The sequence below is a fragment of the Miniopterus schreibersii genome (assembly GCF_964146895.1).
Source record: "Miniopterus schreibersii genome assembly, chromosome: 15".
Lineage (NCBI taxonomy): Eukaryota > Metazoa > Chordata > Mammalia > Chiroptera > Miniopteridae > Miniopterus > Miniopterus schreibersii.
The window spans coordinates 20,194,450-20,213,418 of NC_138115.1; the positions used below are offsets into that span (position 1 = coordinate 20,194,450).

The 18,969-nt window shown below is 49.4% G+C and overlaps 1 protein-coding gene across 1 annotated transcript; it reads left to right on the plus strand.

The window, feature by feature from the left end:
* Positions 1 to 388: 388 nt before the first annotated feature.
* Positions 389 to 12,805, plus strand: CAV3 (caveolin 3). The gene is made up of 2 exons (XM_081159820.1): positions 389 to 648; positions 12,059 to 12,805. Exons 1-2 carry the CDS (start codon positions 535 to 537, stop codon positions 12,398 to 12,400), a joined length of 456 nt encoding a protein of 151 aa, XP_081015946.1. The 5' UTR covers positions 389 to 534; the 3' UTR covers positions 12,401 to 12,805.
* Positions 12,806 to 18,969: the final 6,164 nt, after the last annotated feature.

Here is an 18,969-nt window from a genome sequence, read left to right on the forward strand (position 1 = left end):
CTTTCCCACACTTGAGCCTGTCTCCTCCTCTCCACAAGGGTAAGCGGAGCCCCAATTATTATTATTAGGGCCCCACTCTACAGATGGGGACATGGTGGCCCAGAGAGGGGAGGTATGTCCACCTCACACAGCCAGCAAGAGGCAGAGCTGGGGCCCCACCCCCACCCCAAGAGCTCAAACGCTGACACGCTAACATGGTGACATGGTGGGGCAAATTCCAGGACCTCACACCAACAGCAGAGCTGCAAGCTGGTGACAGCAGGGGATGCCAGGCCCTCTGCTCCTCACGTGAGGCCCAGCACCCACAGCAGCCCCCTTTAAGGAGTGCCGGGCCACCCAGCAGAGTGCCGGTCTTAATTTTAGCTTGGAGACCTGCCACAGAGGCTTTAGACAGAGGCAGGCTGAAGTTATGTGGGACAGCTGTCAGCTGGCATGCTGGGTGGGGCCTATTTAGCCAGCAGGGCAGAAGTCTGGGGACACTGAGCTGCCGTCCCTGCCCCAAGTCTTTCCCTCCCCGGGCCCCCCAGCTCCACGATGATGGCCGAAGAGCATACAGACCTGGAGGCCCAGATCGTCAAGGACATTCATTGCAAGGAGATTGACCTGGTGAACCGAGACCCCAAGAACATTAACGAGGACATAGTGAAGGTAGGCTCGTGGGCCTGCCCGGGTGCCACCCGCCCAGAGGGTGTCGGGTATGCGGAGCACGGGGTGCTAGATGGGGAGGGCTCTGTTCCACACACAATCAGCTTCCCTGAAAAGAGACCTTGTTCCTCTGTCTTCTCCAATTTCTCCCAGAAAAACAAGCCTGAACAACCCCCCACCACCACCCCAAAGAACCTTTATATAAACAAGAGCAAAGAGTTAGAGCCACACATGCGTGACCCAGGCTTTGGCCGGGGCGGGGAGCATGTCACAGAGTCCTTACTACTCTGCAGCTCTTCCCACTAGCTCCTGGCCCTCCTCCCAGGATGAAGACTAGGTGGCCAGCTTGGGCTCTTTTCCGTGCCAGGGGTCATTTCTGCGGTCTCCACAGTGGGCACGGGGTTAATCCCTGGAGGGTGGCTTCTGGCAGGGCTGGTTACCCTCCCAGGGGCACTCACCACCCCCACCTCCCCATGGCACTGCCCAATGTCCATCTCCCAGGTACGGGGGCCATATCCAGTGCTCATGCCAGCTCCCCGCCTGACCCCTGGTCCAGTGGCCAGGCCAGGGCAGAGGCCTCTGGGAGGGCACCCAAGCCCGTGAAAGGAAATGCTCAGATGAGGGGTGGGCACGCAGCCTTCAGGGAGTCAGCCCCACCCACAGCCACGGCCTGAGCCAGGCCCCTTTCCTGGCCTGGCTCCCTCCAGGCCCACACCCCCTGCTCGGTACCCACAGGGATCTTCCTACAGCGGGACTGCTGGAAGCAGGGTGCCCGGCCACCAGCATCGGTCACTGGAAGGGCTGTTAGAAGGGCAGGTACCTGGGGCATCCTGGGTCCTACTGACTTCAGACAGCACTTTCCGATAGAAACATAACGCCCCTCAGTATGCAGGCACCCACGTAACTGTACATTTCCTGGCAGCCATGGTTTTATAAAGGAAAAGCAAACAGGGACATTAATTTTCCTATTTTTTATTTAACCAGTATACCCAAAATAGTATCATTGTAACATGTAATCTATTCAAAACAGTTATCAATGAACTACTGCCCAGTCTTTCTTCAGCTTCAAAGCCCAGTGTGTATCTCAGACTTAGGGCGCACCTCAGCTCAGACTCCAAATTTTTATCAGGAATCCTTGTTCTATATTTAATTGCATAAAATGTACAGTTGAAATGTCCAAATCGATTCACTTGCCCAAATTGTTCCAGACATTCTTAAAAGTTTGCGAATCCTAGAACCAAGTATAAGTTTTTATATTTTAATTAAAATTACACAAACTTTAGAATTCTTCAGTTGTACGGGCCACAAGTCAGTTGTACTGGCCCAAAGCTCATGGTCACTGAATTACACGGGTGGCCAAGGACTCATCCTAAAGCACCCCTGTACTTCCACCCTTCAGTGGGGCACCTTCCATGCTGGAGAAAGTCTATCTTCTCCCCATGGCTTTCAAAGCCCAACACAATCTTGGCCCCAACCTGCTTTTCCCACCTTCCAGCCCCCATGCCAGGAGCCAACCACACCAACCAGAACACACTCCTGTGCCTATGCCAAGAGCACCTGCCTCCTCATCTCCACATGGTGAAGGCCCTGCTCAGCCTTCAAGACCCAACTCAACTGTCACCTCCTCCAGGAAGCCTTCCCCAACTCCTCCAGGCAGTTGGTAGCTGGCTCTTCTGTGCCCCACCTTCACTCAGGACATTTGTCCAGAACAGCTCATAATATGCTATTATTGCATTTATCTATCTGTATATCATTAATAGTAGAGATAGGATAATTACAGCACAGTGTGAACAGTGCTCCAAAGGGACACATTAGGGAGCATATTTTGCAAGCTGAGAAGCACTATATAAATGGCAGACAGTATTCGTCATGGGTTGCTCACTGTGGTCTAGAGGGAATAATACTGGACTTGACTTTAATGGATCTGATTTCAAATTCAGGCTCTTCAACCTAAAAACGATGACACTGGACAAGTCATCTAGGTTTTCTGAGTCTGAGTTTCCTCTGTAAAATGAGCATATCATTTGCCTCCGCCCGGTAAATGAATCCCAGAGCAGCGCTGTGCAATAGAAATGTACCGTGAGAATTAGCTGAAACAAGGGGTTTGAAAGGGCCTGACACAGTCCCCGGCACAAAGCAAGGATGTGATAACTGCGGGCAGAGTAGGAGCCTGGAGGAGCCTGCAGGACAAGGGAACTGAGCCAGTGCCAGCTTTTACACCGTGGCCCCCCTCTGGTGGTCCCTGGCCAGCTGCTGGGAAAGGAGACTAGGACCCCGAGGGAGAATGTGGCTTCCAAAGGAGACCCACAACAGGTGACAAACAGAGAGAGGCTCTCGGGTCCTACTGAGCCAGGAGTGAGCCGACTCCAGGCTCTAGACCCAGATTCTAACCCAAGGGAGGGATGGGGGCGCCCAGATGCAGCTGCTCACGCACCTCCCCTGGGGCTGAGCCCCAGAAAAATGTCTCTCATGGGCGAAGCAAGAGGCCCCACAAATAACCTTGTCAGTGTTCTTAAATAACTACCCAGACCAGGGAATGTCCAAATGGTTTGGGTAGTTATTTAACTTTTTCCTTCTTTTGTTTTTAATGAGTGAGAAATGAAAACGTTTTGAAATTTAGAACTGGGATCTTAAAACGAAGTCAGATAAATACCGCAAACAGGTTCACTCAGACTTCAGGATGGCACAATGGGCTGTGAGGGAACCAGAGAGGAAGGAAGGAGCTAGGAGAGCATGGGTCACCTGGGCATCTTTTATCAACTGGGGAAAAGGCAAGATGGACGGGGTAGGAAGGCAAAGGGAGCAGGGGGTGTGGGAGACAGAGGCTCAGATGAAGGCTCAGAAGGTACCTGTCCGGGGTGGTTTCACGAGTGGTAACAGGCACCATGTGGCCTAGGATGAGTGATACAGTAAGATGCTGGAATAAGACCCGCTACAGAGACCCAAGTTCTGGTCCCAGCCCTGACACTAACTTGTTGTGTGGTTCTGGGAAAACTCCTTTCCCTCTCTGGGCCTGAGTCCCTGGTATAGATAGAGGCTGAGTGGAAAAGAGGGAGACCTGTCCCCTCTACTAGATGCTGAGATTTCATACAGAAAAGCCAAAAATGAAGAGTAGGGGATAGATCCAATGTGTCCGTGGATTTGTCCCTCAGCAGAGGGGAGGCGCTCCATTTGGACTTCCCAGAGTTAAAACTTCCCCAAACTTCCTGAGCAAGGCCTGGTGCTGCCTTTGAACCCAGGGTGGAAAATAAGTTCTAAAGACAGAGGGGAGCCTTATACAGCCCAACAGACTTGAACTGTGGTCTCCAAGGTTCAGGATTGGACCCAGGGCACAGGGGAGGCTCCTGCGGGACCAGAGCTGAGGAGCTGGGGAAGCAACCACACCCCATCCCCTTTGCCCCCACCATCATCACCATTCATGGAGCACTGATTCCACGGATCATTACTGATCACCTGCCATGTGCCAGGCACTGTGCTGCTCAGAGGAGATGGTGAAGAGCAGGAAGACCCTGTGCCAGGCTCTGGGGAGTTAGTGTGTGCCCGTGGTCCCCAGGGCTCTCCAGTTCACCAGTGAGGACGCCTTTCCCTTCAGAGCCACCTTGTAAAGCCCCCAGCCCTCTCCCCCATGCATTCCTGAAGGACACCAGCCCCACCTTAAAGTCCTCTTGAGTTGTTTCTGAGAGGGCTCAGGGTGGCCTCAGCAGCAGCACGCTCTCTCCCCACCTCACACATAGGGTCCCAGGCACTATCGCAGTGGCAGTGATGCTTGAGCCCAGAGGGTCACATAGGCCCTTTAGGTTCTGGCTCCAAGCACTCTTCCCTTAAGCAAAGTCGGCCCTTCAAATGGGGCAGGAGACAGATATGCTCCCTGCCCTGCATTCTAGATCCCATCCCATCTCCAGCCCTCACCTGCCACCAAATGCCTTCCTGCAGAAAAAACACACAAACAGCAGCCTTTGCTGCAAACACCCAGAGGAGCTGGGAGCCTCCAGTTCTGCAAGCTCTGCTCCCTCTGCTCCCGCTGACACCCTGTTACAGAAAGATCAAACTGACCCTTACTCCTCCTTCCTCTCGAGAAGCCAACCCAACAGACGAGATAAGGCAAAACTAGCACGCATACAGGGAAGTTGCTAAGTGTCATAAGTTAGTGCCAACTGAAGTGTCCTGGGAGGTTAAGGGAGGAAGACATTACTTTCATCTGGGAAAATCAGGAGTCGGCTTCATGCAGAGGTGGTGTCCAGATGCATTCAAAAGTTGGAACAATTTAAAATGTGGAAAGGGGGAATAGGCTTTCCCAGAGGGGGAGACAAAATAAACAAAGGCCACATCATTGAGAAGAGTGTTGGGCAGAGTCAGCACATGTGAGGAATGGGCATCGCCCCCCCCCCCGCATGTTGACGGCAGACAGGGCTAATGGATCCCAGCGCTTGACCATCAGAGAGGCAGAGTTGGCACACAGGCAAAACCTCCTCCCTACTCTGTGGGGACTAAGACAAAGCAACTGAAAAGAAATTGAGGGAGAGAAGGCAGAGGGGCAGGCTGAAGTTGGATTATGGAAGGTCACCCAACCAGCCAGTCATTCCACATGGGCAATTCCTTCTCTGTCAAGTACCTCTAGGAAAGGCTACTTTGGACCAACTCACACTGAGGTATTTATAACTTAGTGTTATGGGGACTTCTGGGTATCAACTTGTCTAGAGTTCTTCAAAATGTGGCCCACTTTCTTGGGGAGTTAGTTAAAATGCAAATTTCTGGGACCTGCCACCAGAAATTCTTATTCAACAGAACTAGTGAATGTTTTGCACTTTCAGATGCAAACAAGTCTCCTTTATCCTATAGAAGATAAACCTGGAGTCCAGAGTTATCACCAGTTTTCCCTAAAAACACACTGTATCAGTTATCTACTGCTGTGTAACAAATCACCCCAAAACTTCACAGCCTAAAGCAACCACCACCTGGTGATCTCTCACTGTTCTGCAGGTTGCCTAGACTCAGCTGGGCAGTCTGCTGGTCTCACTGGCAGCAGCTCCTGCAGCTGCAGTCATATGTGGCTGGGGCTGCAATTACCTAGGGCCTGTGCTGAGCTGGAACACCCAAGGTAGTTCACTCGTGTGCCTGGCACCTTGGCGGCTATGGCTGGGAGGTGGGGCTCAGCCCCGATACTGGGATGGCTGGGCCTCTATCTCCATGTAGTTTTTGGCCTCTTCCTTTATATGGCCTCTCCACCAGTCTCTAGAGCAGGGTATGGCAATGAGCTTGTAACCCCACTGGTCTATAGATTAGGGTATAAAAGTGAACTTCTAATATGGTGGCTCAGGGCTCCTAAAGCAAAAGCTGTCAGACCTCCTCAAGGCTTACTTCTGGAAATGGCACAGCATCCCTTCTACCTCATTCAGGTGGCTAAAGCAAGTCACAGGGCAAGCCCAGACTCCATAGGATGAGACTATGCAAGAATGTAAATGCTGAGAAGCATGACTAATTGGGGGGCATCTTGGAGACTAGCTAACCACCCACCAAAGCTGGTGCACAGCCAAGCCTAGAACTCAAACCCAGGGCTATTTCACCTGCATCAACTTTCCTGAAGGCAGAGACTGAGAGGGCAGGAGAGGCAATGGGAAGAGATGGGCAGGAGGGAAAGGACAGGGCTCTTGAGATCTGGTGGGTGTTCTTCTGACAGGATTCTTTCTCCCTGAAGCCCTCTGTTATCTTGGTCTCTTCACAACTCTGTACATGAACCCAGTTCCCTTTAAGATCCAGCCCAGGTGCCCTAGATCCCCAGTGTAGAGTGCTCTGGACCTCAAGCTCCAGGGAATCCCTGACCCCCTCCTCCCACCCCCAGACCTGGCCTGTGCTACTTTCTGTGCCTAGGCTCCTACCGGGGTACCTAGTCCTGCGATGGCCAGGATTTGATGCCAGGCCAACTTGGACCCCACCCCTGCTTGTCCTTTACGTGCAGGGTGAAATACTACATATGATACATGGCCAAAAACCGACATCTGCAAGGGCAAAATTGTAGGTGTTGCTATGGTTATCATAGACTGTACAGAATTCTGTTCATATTATTACCAATTAATACACAGGAACCAACGTTTTGCCATTTTTCAGCTGTTTTGCTGTAATCACCTCATTTTAGCTTCCTACTTTATAGTCTAGTGCTTCTCAAACTATCTCAGTCAGGGTCAGTTTTATTACTATTATTCCAATCTGTTTATACACCAATACTTTTGCAACATTTAATAAAAGTTAATTACTAGAGAAATCAAGTTTAAAAAAGGTACCACAATGTAAGCTCCAATTTTTAGTATTATTAGAGTCAATAGACATAAAATTACTGGGTCAAATTGCTGTGAATATTTCTAAATGCTTACTCTGAACTTCTGCACCTGCCTTGCTGTGGAGGGGGCACTGACTGAGGTCCACCCTTTAAGGAGCAAGGTAATGAGTGAGAAAACTAAGACCCAGCAAATCTAAGCCACCCCCTTGGGTCTTCTGACTCCAAAACTAACTCCTTGTCACAAGGGATCTTGGCCCAATCCTCTACCTGTAGAGTTAAAAACAAAAACAAAAAATCCCAGAAGCCCAGAGAGAGAAAGCTCCATGCCCAAGACCACACAGTAGTAACTCAGTGGTCAAGCAGAGGGAACCCAATGTCTGCCCTCCTGCCTCGAGTTGTTTTCCCCACCACAAATGCCCTCTCTGAATTGTCCAGGGCCCCGGATGCCCAAGGACTGAGTCATGTGGGAATCTGGGGGAGGTATTTTTGACAGGAGGTGGCTGCTGGCCTCCCCCGCATCCTCCGGCAACACCCAGCCCTGTCGTCCTGCACCTTCCCTGCCCTCTCAGAGACTGCGGGGGCTGCGCTGGCTGGTTCTGATTAATCAACTGACTCTCTAGCTGTTCCAAAAATAAATATGCCGGGGAAGAGGGCACCAACTGATTGAGCAGCCACATTCTCCCCCTCCCACCTCCAGCCACTCCCTCCAGCTGCATACTGACCCAGCCCCCACCCCACTACCCTCCCCCCAAAAGCCATCTCCCCTCTTGCTTCTGAAGCGAAATAAGAAATGAAGTCACCATGTGCTTCTGATACACTGGCACGACTGCCTAGAGCTCCTGAGCTGGGTCTTATAAATACCTCCCCAAATGAGCACGCTATGACCAAAGCCCTCTCCACTCTTAATCCCAGTTAAGGGAACAGCTGCCTCCTCCCAGCACAGCCCATCCCTCTGAGAGCACATTTTCTGATTCACAGAAAACAGATCATTGCCCCATGCATAGTCCCGAAGGCAATTATTGGAAATAATTCAAATGTCAGCACCAACGGCTTCTGCACTAAAATGAAAGATTATTAAAAGACACAACAGAGAGCCTGGCCAGCATGGCTCAGTGGTTGACCGTCAACCTATGAACCAGGAGGTCATGGTTCAATTCCTGGTCAGGGCACGTACCTGGATTTGGGGCTCAATGCCTAGTAGGGGGCATGCGGGAGGCAGCCGATCAATGAATCTCATCACTGATGTTTCTATCTCTCCCTCCCTCTCTCTGAAATCAATAAAAACATATTTTTTTAAAAAAAGACAACAGAGAAATCCTTGGGGGTAGTATTACTACCGTAAGCAAAAACTGAGGGAAAAGAGGACCCATCCGTTTTATCAGCACAGGCTGAGGTACGCATGCACACTTATACACAGTTATGGCTAGATAGGCTGAAGAATTGTACTTATAATCTGGGGTATCAACAGATTTTCTGAAATATATTTTCATAGGAACTTCAGAGCAATTGACCAAATAATTACCATCACCAAGCACCTATCACATGCCAGGTATTGTGCTAAGCGCCGCCCAAGAGGTAGCGTGCCCAGTACAGAGTGGGTGCTGAATAAATACTTGTTGGGATGGATGAAAAATTATTTCTGTTCCTCATGACAAGGTTATAAGAAGTAGTAAACCCATTCTATGGATGAGAAAGTGAAGTTCAAAGAGGTTATTTGCCAGAGGCATTCATTGGATCAGCAACTGCACACCCAGGGTTGGTACTCTCGCTCCCTGTTGAAGAAAGCGACAACCACCACCGACAGCTAATGGTTCAGGCGGGTTCTGTGCCAGGCAGTGTTCAGTAGTGACACGTTTGAACTTATTGAACTCTCCAACAAACTTTTGAAGTCTAGGAAAATAAGGCACAGAAAAGCTAAGTCACTTGCTGAAGGTCACGGAGCCACAGGGAGCAGAGCTGGACTCAAACCTTAGCAGTGGGGTGTCAGTCAGGGCTCTTTAGTCCACTCTTGGAGGCCAGACACCAATAATCAAATGTGCTGAGCGGAGCAATGTGCTGGGATGGGTGAGCAAAGCATGGGCCGCAGAGGGACTGGGGACACTGCTCATTGCCGGGGGCAGGGTAGGTAGCTGGGAAGACGGGCAGGTGGGGCTGCCTTGGGGCAGGTCTCTGGCCGACAAGGACCAGACTTCAGAGGGGGCAGTCACCCTCCTGACAGCCAGCATCTCTAGGTCTGCCCCTGGCTGGGGCAGTGTGACGCGCTTAGATTAGAATCAGGACGCCTGGGTTCGGTCTGGGCCCTGCCTCCCTCCTCTGGGCCTGTCTGCCCACCTGAGGCGAGGAGGCATCTGGGTAGCCTGTGAGTGGGGAGGCACCCTCCTAAGGAACAGCCAGAGGAAAGGCAGGCGAGGCCACAGGTGCTCAGTGCGAGAGGGAAGGAAGGAGGGAGTGCTGGCTGGGACTCAGGCACGGAGGGACGTCTCTGCCCAAATGCCTCCCTCTGCTGGCAAAGTCCCTGGAGCTGCAGCATGCTCCAAAGGCCAGCCTCGTGCTAAGAGGCATGGGGCATAGGCTGGGCCATTGGCCACAGTGGAGGAGGGGCTGGCAGTGAGTACAGAACACCTCAATCAGCAGGTTCCAGGCCCCAGGAGTTTGACTGAACCTCAATAGCCATGGTAGGTATACCCAGGGCAAGGCTGGAATTGTCCCTGGAGCATATACTCCCCAGCTTCTTGGATTTGAAAGCTCCCCTAAGAAGCAGCAACTGAATTTTTGCCCATTCAAACCAGATGTAGATGCCAGCACTTTCCATCCACTCCTCAAAGCCATGAGACATTCACCAACCAACTTGGGCTTTCTTTTCCAAATATCCAGCAAACCACTTTTCCATCTCTGCCTCCAAACCCTGCCATCCTCGACTGGAAGCCCTCCAGGAAGAAGTGCCATCCTTCCCATGAGATGAGGACCCTGTTCATATTCTTCCCCTTCCATCCAGGGGGCCTTTTGAGGCAGAGAGAGATGAAGCTGAGGTTTACAGGAAGGTCCTCGCAGGCCCTACTGACTCCGAGTCAGCTTTTCCACATCGCCTACAGCCTGAAATCTCACCCTCTAAACTTTGCCCCCTGTTAACATGCCTGCCTATGTGGGCCCTCAGCCAGAGCTGTCCCCGGGGGGATCCAGGGATCTAAGACACAGTGCAGGAGCCCAGAATCTAGTCATGTGAGAAAAATAGGACTCAACCTTGAATGTACAACACGGTCATGTCCACTCCCTCCTCCCCAAAAATTACATTGGAAAGCATGGCACAAAAGCAACAATATTTTTAGTACCAGAGAAGTACAAATTGGAAGTGCTCATTTCCTTTTTCCTGTTCCCTTAATTTTCTGTAATGTGGCTATGTTATTTTATAATGAAAACTAATCGTAATAATACCATTGTACATAGAGGAGAGGATTCCCTCCTCCCAACAAAAGTGGGGAGGGGGTCCACCCTGAAGACTAAAGTTTGAGCTCAGGCCCCACCAGCCCCCATGGGGGTCCCCCTCCCATTAGCCTGATTAGTCTGCATTCATTCAACCACTTTTTTTATCGTTACCTGAGGATATGCTTATTGATTTTAGAGATAGAAGAAGGGGGTGGGGGAGAGAGAGAGAAACAAACACTGATGTGAGAGAGAAACATTGACCAGTTGCCTCCCATATGCACCCTGACCCGGGATCGACCCCGAAACTTAGGTATGCGCCCTCACTGGGAAGCGCACCCGCGGCCTTTTGATAAACGAGACGATGCTCCAACCAACTGAACCACCCGGCCAGGGACACGCTTCAACCAACTTTTATTAAAATGGCCGAGAACACTGAAGATGGTCATACCCCCATTTTACAGACAAGGCAGCTAAGGCTTAGTAATGCTAAATAACATCACACAAAAAGCAGCTAGAACAGTGCTTAATGCATCGCAAGGACTCAAGAAAGTCTAGTTAAGCGACTTAGCCGAAGTCGTCTTTTTTTTTTTTAAGTCCTCTGATTTCTTTCCCACTTCCCCAGTGGGACCTTAGTCACCATGTCAGTAGGATGTGTGAATCAGGTTCTCTGAGCACCCATGTTCCTTCCAGCTGCAAAGAGGGACGCTGCGAGCAGTGGGGGGAGGAAACCTGAGGTCCCTGCAGGACTAGGTCAAGGAAACATTTTCGCTTTCTCCACATGGTGCTTCAGGCCAGCTCAGCCACACTCAGATACCAGACTCCCTTACTAGCCAGAACGGCGTGGCCCTCACTTTGCCAGATCCTAAAATAGCTCTCAGACCTGTGCACCTCTCTCCAACTCCTCGCCATCACCCCAAACCAGGCTGCCACCAGGTCCTGCCTAGATTATCGCAGCAGCTCCCAGCTGTTCTCCACATACATCCTCACCACCACCCCAACCTCAGCGGCCAGAGGTTGCTCCCTTCACAAAAGTCCTCAGAGGCTGCTCATCCACGGATACCTGTCCTGCCTACCTCTCCAGCCTCACTCCAGTCTTCTAGGCTTGTACTCAGCCTTCTGGAAGCACCTGCATCTCTCTGAGAGCACGCATTGTCCCACTAGCTCCTCGCTCCCAGCAATTACTGCTCCTTCTGTCCCAAACACTCTTTTTTCAGCCACAGTTCCTCCCTCTACGTGGCTACCTTCAGGGTATCAGCTTAGCTAGATGCCTCTTCCTCCAGGAAGACTTCCCTTTCCCCAGGCCGAGTTCATGTCCTCCTATGGGTGCACGCAGCCCCCTGTCCTTCCCTCACCCAAGCACTTATCACTGTGGGAAAACTGCCTGCCATAAGCTCTGGGCCAGCAGGAACCTTTGCCTGTCCACCATCTTATCAGCAGGTACCCCGTAAATCTTGGGCATGACTGACTGCCCAACTCCCTAGGATCATAAAATAACAGAATTTGAGAGCCATGCCTCCAGGCCTGCCTCCGGCTTTCCTTTGACTTCAGCAAGTCCCTCAGCTCCTAGGCCTGCTCAGCCACCCGTAAGCTGAGGGGTCAAGTCTCCTTCGGGACCCGCAGGGTCAGGAGCCCTGCAGGGAGTTCTGATGCTCACACAGCCTGCGTGGGAAGCGGGTGGGATCCCGCTTCCTGAGGATCCCCTTCCTGCCCCCACAGGTGGATTTCGAGGACGTGATCGCGGAGCCCGTGGGCACCTACAGCTTCGACGGCGTGTGGAAGGTGAGCTACACCACCTTCACTGTCTCCAAGTACTGGTGCTATCGCCTGCTGTCCACGCTGCTGGGCGTCCCGCTGGCCCTGCTCTGGGGCTTCCTGTTCGCCTGCATCTCCTTCTGCCACATCTGGGCAGTGGTGCCGTGCATCAAGAGCTACCTGATCGAGATCCAGTGCATCAGCCACATCTACTCACTCTGCATTCGCACCTTCTGCAACCCACTCTTCGCCGCCCTGGGCCAGATGTGCAGCAGCATCAAGGTGATGCTGCGGAAGGAAGTGTGAAGCCGGGGGCAGGGAGGGGCGTGCGGGGCAGGGGGGGCAGGCCAGGCTGGCCCCACGGTGCTGCTCCACCGGGACTGCTGGCGAGCTCTTTCTCCGTAGGGACTGTTTCCCCCCAAGACGGGAGCACAGAGTTTAGAGAAACCAGAAAGAAGAGAGAGTCCCGCCACGAAAGCACAGCGGCCCTTCACTCTGCCCCCACCCCACCATGACGCCCCCATGACCGGCGCACGGGAAGATCATTTGCTAAGAGGCAGCTACCGCAAGTCTTTGCGTTCACGTGTACTGTAACAGCACAAACCAGCACTCAGTTCCCACCCAGGCTGACCTGTCCACACAGGCCGCCAGGAAAGCCACCAGTGACTGTCGGCGTTGGGAGGGTGGCTCCAATAAAGGGTTTCGGCTGCATTTGGAGAGCGATGTGCTCTGTGCGTGTCCGTAAGGTGTATGCATGTCCTGATCAGCTCCAAAAATATACTTTGCTGCCCCGAGAAACAGACGTGGGACAAGTTGGTTGGCCCTTCTCTTGGGCAGATTCAACCACCAGAACAGAGTTTGGTTTCTATTGGGATTCTTCTTGGTAGCTGGGTATCTGTCTGCTCTGCCCCAACTCCCCTCCTGTTTCTTAGATTATTTACCACTGACTTCTGTTGCCCCCACCCAGGTCGATAACAGAAGAAAATGGCCCCTGGGCTGGAAGGGATGGGGGGGAGACCCTCCCTGGCACCACTGAGGTGAGGGTGTGGGTTCAAACCTCTCAGAACCTTCTCTGTCACTCTCCAGACACTGATCCCTGGCATTGTCAGTTGCCACATCGATACCTTCAGTCCTGAGAGATGTGATGAGGGCATAAGGTCTAATGTGTGCACATGTGGACTCACAATGTAAATTAAGAACCAACAGAAAGGGCATGTCTCACCTCCTCCCCTTCCCACTCCCCCCCAAAAACCCAAAAACAACCACCCAGCAATCTTATATCCTTTAGGAATGTTTTTTCAACTGTGTTATCCAGAACTTAGTCCTCAAAAAAAGGAGGGGATGGTTTCCGTGATTAAATTTATTTGGAAAATGCTATATACTTCTCTTAAAGATTTTCAATAGACACTAACACATTAAAGGCTCTGAGAAGTTCTGCAGAAAAGAAATTGGTTAGGCCAGTATCCCCTAATCCTATTTGAATTTTTTATGCAATACCCACTTAAGTCTCATAAAATTAAGGTTCCACAGCACTTTTCAAGTTTTCAGAGGCATCACCTCATTGGCGGCTGGCCATGAACCCAAGGGGTTCTGGGGCAGCATGGTGGAACGGACCACACATGAATCGGGAGACAGGGCACAGGCAGCCTCGTTCCAGTCCTGTCTCTCCTCCTAGTTTTGTCATCAGTTTTGGCCTCAGTTGTGTCATCAACAAAATGATCTCTAATGCCCATTTCATCTCTAAAATTTTACCCATTTTTGTTCTTTCTAGCATCTTATGAAATTTTCAAGCACAGAGGAAAAGGTGAAAGGGTTTGTGGTGAACACCTATACACCCACCATCTAGGCTCCACAATGAACATTCTACCGCTCCTGTTTTGTCACATCTCTATCTACCCACCAGTCTCATCTTCCTCTATGCATTTTTAAATAAGCTGCAGATAACAGTATATTTTGCTCCTAAACACTTCATAATCAATCCCTTAGTTTTTTCCAGATGAGAAAGTTATAGCCCAGAGAGGTCAGTAGACTTGCCAAAAGGTGCACAGCTAGCCAGCATCCTCGCTCTACTCCCAGCACACCCCTCCGCGCTCTACTTTGGGTCTGCACATTCTCAGATGGACTCAGCAAGCCCAGGCTCCTCCGCTGAAAAACACTGGAGCCGATATTACTGACACCCTTCCAACACCTCTTGAAATCATTAGGCCGTCGGTTTCAGCCTTGGAATCTTGGGTTATGCAGAGATTGTTTCATTTCGGCATTTGCTGAAACCTGATTTAATTAACTACAATTCCACTTTTCAAGCTCACTCTTTCACTGGGGGCAGAGCATGGCAGGTGCTCAGTTACCTGTGAAGTTCACGGCACTGGAGAAAGGACACACCCTTAGATGCACGTATGTCTCAGTAGCTCTGTTCCTTGCAGGAATCCCCTTGAGAAGCAGGACACAGAACTGGCCCCCAGGGTGGGGAGAGGGGTGCTGATGCAAATGGGCCAGAGGAAGGAGGTGGAGTTCCATGGGCGCTCGTATTCTATACCCAGGTAATGAGGGGCCCTTGACAAAAATGAAGGTTTGGGGGCCCAGCTCCAGCACGTGCTCCAGAAGTGGTTCCAGGGATGCACACAAACCCGTTTGTGATTTCACAGGTGGCCTCCATATCCCACTTGAGGAAACACTTGTTAGGGTCCCTTTAAGGTGACAATCCAGAATCCTATTATTAGACTGTGGCACACAGTGGGTGTGGCCACAACTTACGAGAGGTTTGTTTCTGGGTCCTAGAGTGTTTTCTGACAGAATTCTGATTAATGCGAGTACCTGTGCCCAAAAACAAGGGGACCAGGACCACCACCCCGCCGCCCTCACCATGCCCACCTCCCCTGCAAGGCCCAGACGCACCTCTGTAACAACCGGGCAGAGAGGTCTGCAGCCCCACAAGGGAATTTAAGTCTGCAAGCACCAGATATGGTGCCTGTTCTTGGGAGGGAGAAAGAAGAGGAAACAGTGTATGAAAAAAACAAGTTTATTAAGTGCACCTTTTGTAAAGCGGCTAATGAAGCAGGCATCTCATCACTGGCCACACCATTCACCATTTGGCACAGTATACAAGGGGACCACAGAGAGTCACTACAGCAGGACAAAATCAAGGAATTCACATTTTGCATTAAGTGATGTTTCAATGCAATTAAATTCAAAAAGGTTAAGCACTTTGAAACCAGGATCTTCGTAAAAGGCAGCCTCCTGCAGTCTTAATCCATAGACTTGCCCCAAAGGGACACCAAATTGTGTGACAGATTTTTTTCAGGGCCAAAAGAAATAAGGCTCAGAGTCTTCAAGTATTCACATTTCACTTTTGACTGTCAGAACAATGAAACAATCCAGAAGAAAATCTGCATGCTCCAATTTTCTGGCACCTCCAGCCACGCGTCGGGTTTGTACGCTGGAGGAAGGAGACGACTGAGCTCCAGGCAGCGTTCCGGATCCCACACTCTTTCTTTCAGGCTCTTGTTGGGGAAAGACTAAGAGACAGTGAAAATATTCTCCAGGATGGGCCTGGAGATGGGTATGGCCAGGGCGCTGCTGAAATCAAAGATCACTGATTTGCTACAAACCAGATGCCTGCACCATGTGAGACCCAGGTACCATCCAGAGCTTTCACAGAACTAGGAAAGTGTCCCAGTTGGTTCTGGTGCCCAAGAACCTTACAACTCCAGTGTTCTCAGGAAGGTTGTGCCCCGGTCAGAAAAATCTACTATGGGTCAGTCTCCTTGATCCCCAATGGTTTTGTAGGCTCCTAGAATGACAACTTCCCTGGGAGCACGAGACGGGAGCACCTCTGGCTGGTGAGCAGAGAAGCTCAAATGCCAACCACTGCCACATATGCAACCAGAGTGCCCAGTGGTCCTATATGTGGGCACTGAGACCCCCCAACCAGCATCCTGTTAGCTTCCCAAAGAGCAAGGACTGGCTGGTATTGACACTCTAAGAGCATGTCACATCAACACTGTGCAATGCCTCTGGGTCCAAAGATGATATTTACTGTCTTTGGTCTCCAGTTAGTGCTGCAGATCTTGAACTAAATGCTGACTCTGAACACTGGCATTTCAAGTGCCTGCCTCTCTTCTCCCTGAACACTGAGACCCTGCTAGCTCACCATACTGTGTGCATGCATGTGTGCGTGCATATGTGTGTATACTGCAGTGTGGAGGGAGAAGGGAAAGTGTGTACAGAGAGAGTAGCCTTTGGGAAATGCTCTTACTGTATCACAGTGAGTCCAAAAATAAGTATGGAAATGAAAAAACATTTAAAGTGCCCCCGAGTGCCATTGAGCTGGCCAGTCTCAGTCAGAAAACCTCTGCCCTATAACGTATTTAACAACTTGAAGGTATTTTTTGGACACAGTCAAGTTCTACCTCAAGGCTTAGAGGACATTTGAGAACATGTTTACCAGCTAAGTAAAGCCTTTGAGACCCTCGGTGAATTGTCCTTCTAAATAAAACACAGCACTGGCAGCCACAAGACATCCCTGTGCCTCTACTAGAGAGGGTGGGTATCTCATCTCTGCTGGTCCTTTTGGCCAAACTGGAAACACCATCTCTCACAGAAAAACTAAGTAAGAAAACCTTGGGATTCCTCGAAATGGTGAGTCAAGTAAAGAAACAGAAGTGCTGGGAGCTAAGAGATTCCAAGGAATTCATTCTTCAAGCTGAACTGAGCTGGTAAAAAAAAATTCTGTTTACTTTTTTACCTTTTAAAGTGTTCAGTTCAGTGTTTCTTAGAATATTCTCAAAATTGTGCACCATCACCACTAATCCCAGAATATTTTCATTACCCAAAAAAGAAACCTTGTATCTATTAGCAGTCATTCCCCATTCACCGCAGCCTCCAGCTCCTGGCCACCACTATTCCATAATCGATGTTTCTATATGTTTGCCTCTTCTGGGTATTTCATATACATGGAATCATATAGTATGTGGCTTTTTGCAATGGCTTCTGACACTTAGCATAATGTTTTCAAGGTTCATCCATATTATAGTGTGTATCAGTACTTCATTTCTTTTTATTCTGAATTAGATGCCATTATAGCTATCCATTCATTGGGTGATAGATATTTGGGTTATTTTCTTTATTTGGCTATCATAAATTATGGTGCTATGAACATTTATGTACAAGTTTTTGTGTGTATGTTTCAATTTCTCGTGACTAAATACCTAGGAGTGGCATTTCTGGTGTTTTAACTTTTTGAGGATTTGCCAAATTACTTTCCAAAGTGGCTGCACTATTTTACATTCTTACCACAGCAACATACAAGCATTCCAATCTCTTTACATCCCTGCCAACACCTGCTATTGCCCATCTCTTTGATTATAGCCATCTTAGTGGGTGTGAAGAGGAATTTCACTGTGGTTTTGATTTGCATTTTCCTAGTGAGTAATAATACTGAGCATCTTTTCAGGTGCCTACTGGCCGGTTATATTATCTTCTTTGGAGAAGATATAAAAAATATGTCTATTCAAAAAAATATGTCTATTCATTTGTTAATTCAAATACATATTTTGTCCATTTTTAAAATTGGCTTGTCTTTTTCCCGTTAAGCTGTAAGGGTTCTTGATACACTCTGGATACAAGTATAAGATTTGCAAATATTTTCTTTCATTCTGTGAGCTGCCTTTTCACTTTCTTGATAGTGTTCTTTGAAGCATAAACATTTTGTGCCTCGTTTTTGAGGTCCACTTTATCTAATGCTCCTTTCTTTGCACGTTGGGTGTCGTATCTAAGAAACCATTGCCTGATTCAAGGTCGCAAAGATTGACGCCTATGATTTCTTCTAAGAGTTTTGTAGTTTTAGCTCTTATTTAGGTCTTTGATGCATTTTGAGTTAATTTTTATATAGAGTGTGAGGTAGGGGTCCAACTTCATACACTTGCACTTAGATAGCCAGTTGTCCCAGCACCATTTGTTGAAAAGACTATCTTTCCTATTAAATTCTCTTGTCACACTTGCCAAAAGTCAACTGGCCATAAATGTAAGTATTTATATCTGTACTCTCTATTCTATTCCATTGGTCAGTATACCTGTCCTTAAGCCAGTTCCAGATGGTCCTGATTACTGTGGCTTCCTAGTAAGTTTTGAAAGCAGGAAGTGTGGATCCAACTTTGTTCTTCTCTTTCAAGGTTTATTTGGCTATTTGGGATCCCTGGCATTTTCCTATGAATTGTAGGATCAGCTTATCAATTTGTGCAAAGAAGCCAGGTAGGATTTTGAGAGGAACTGCATGAAATCTATACACCAATTTGGATAGTATTGTTACCTTAACAATATTTAAGCCTCTGACCCATGAACACAGGATGTCTCTTGATTTATTCAAGTCTTCTTCAATTACTCAATAATATTTTGTAGTTTGCAGGGTATAAGTCTTACACTTCTTTCATTAAAATTACTTCTATTTTAAATTCTTTCCAATACTATTATAAATTAAATTATTTCTTAATTTTAATTGCATATTGTTCATTGCTAGCATAAAGAAATACGATGACACCCAGAAGGTAGTGAAGCAGGCATCAGAGGGCCCCCTCAGGGCATCCTGGGCTATACTGAGGACCAGGTTATCTCCTAAGGCTTTAAAGGTGGCACCCACTCTACCTTCAATGCTGGGGCTGGCATTGCCTTCAATGACCACTTTGTCAAGTTCGTTTCCTGATAAGACAATGAATTTAGCTACAGCAACAGGGTAGTGGTCCTTATGGTCCACATGGCCTCCAAGGAGTAAGAGCCCCCTGGGCCACCAGCCCCTGCAAGAGGAAGAGAAGCCCTCAGCTGCTGGGGACTCCTTGCCCCAAGTCAATCCCTCAACACACTGAGAATCTCCTGACCTCCAC

Coding starts and splice junctions, on each gene's coding strand:
- CAV3 (XM_081159820.1), top strand. CDS start 535: ATGATGGCCGAAGAGCATACAGACCTGGAGGCCCAGATCGTCAAGGAC. Junction 649..12,058: donor TTAACGAGGACATAGTGAAG/GTAGGCTCGTGG, acceptor CTGCCCCCACAG/GTGGATTTCGAGGACGTGAT.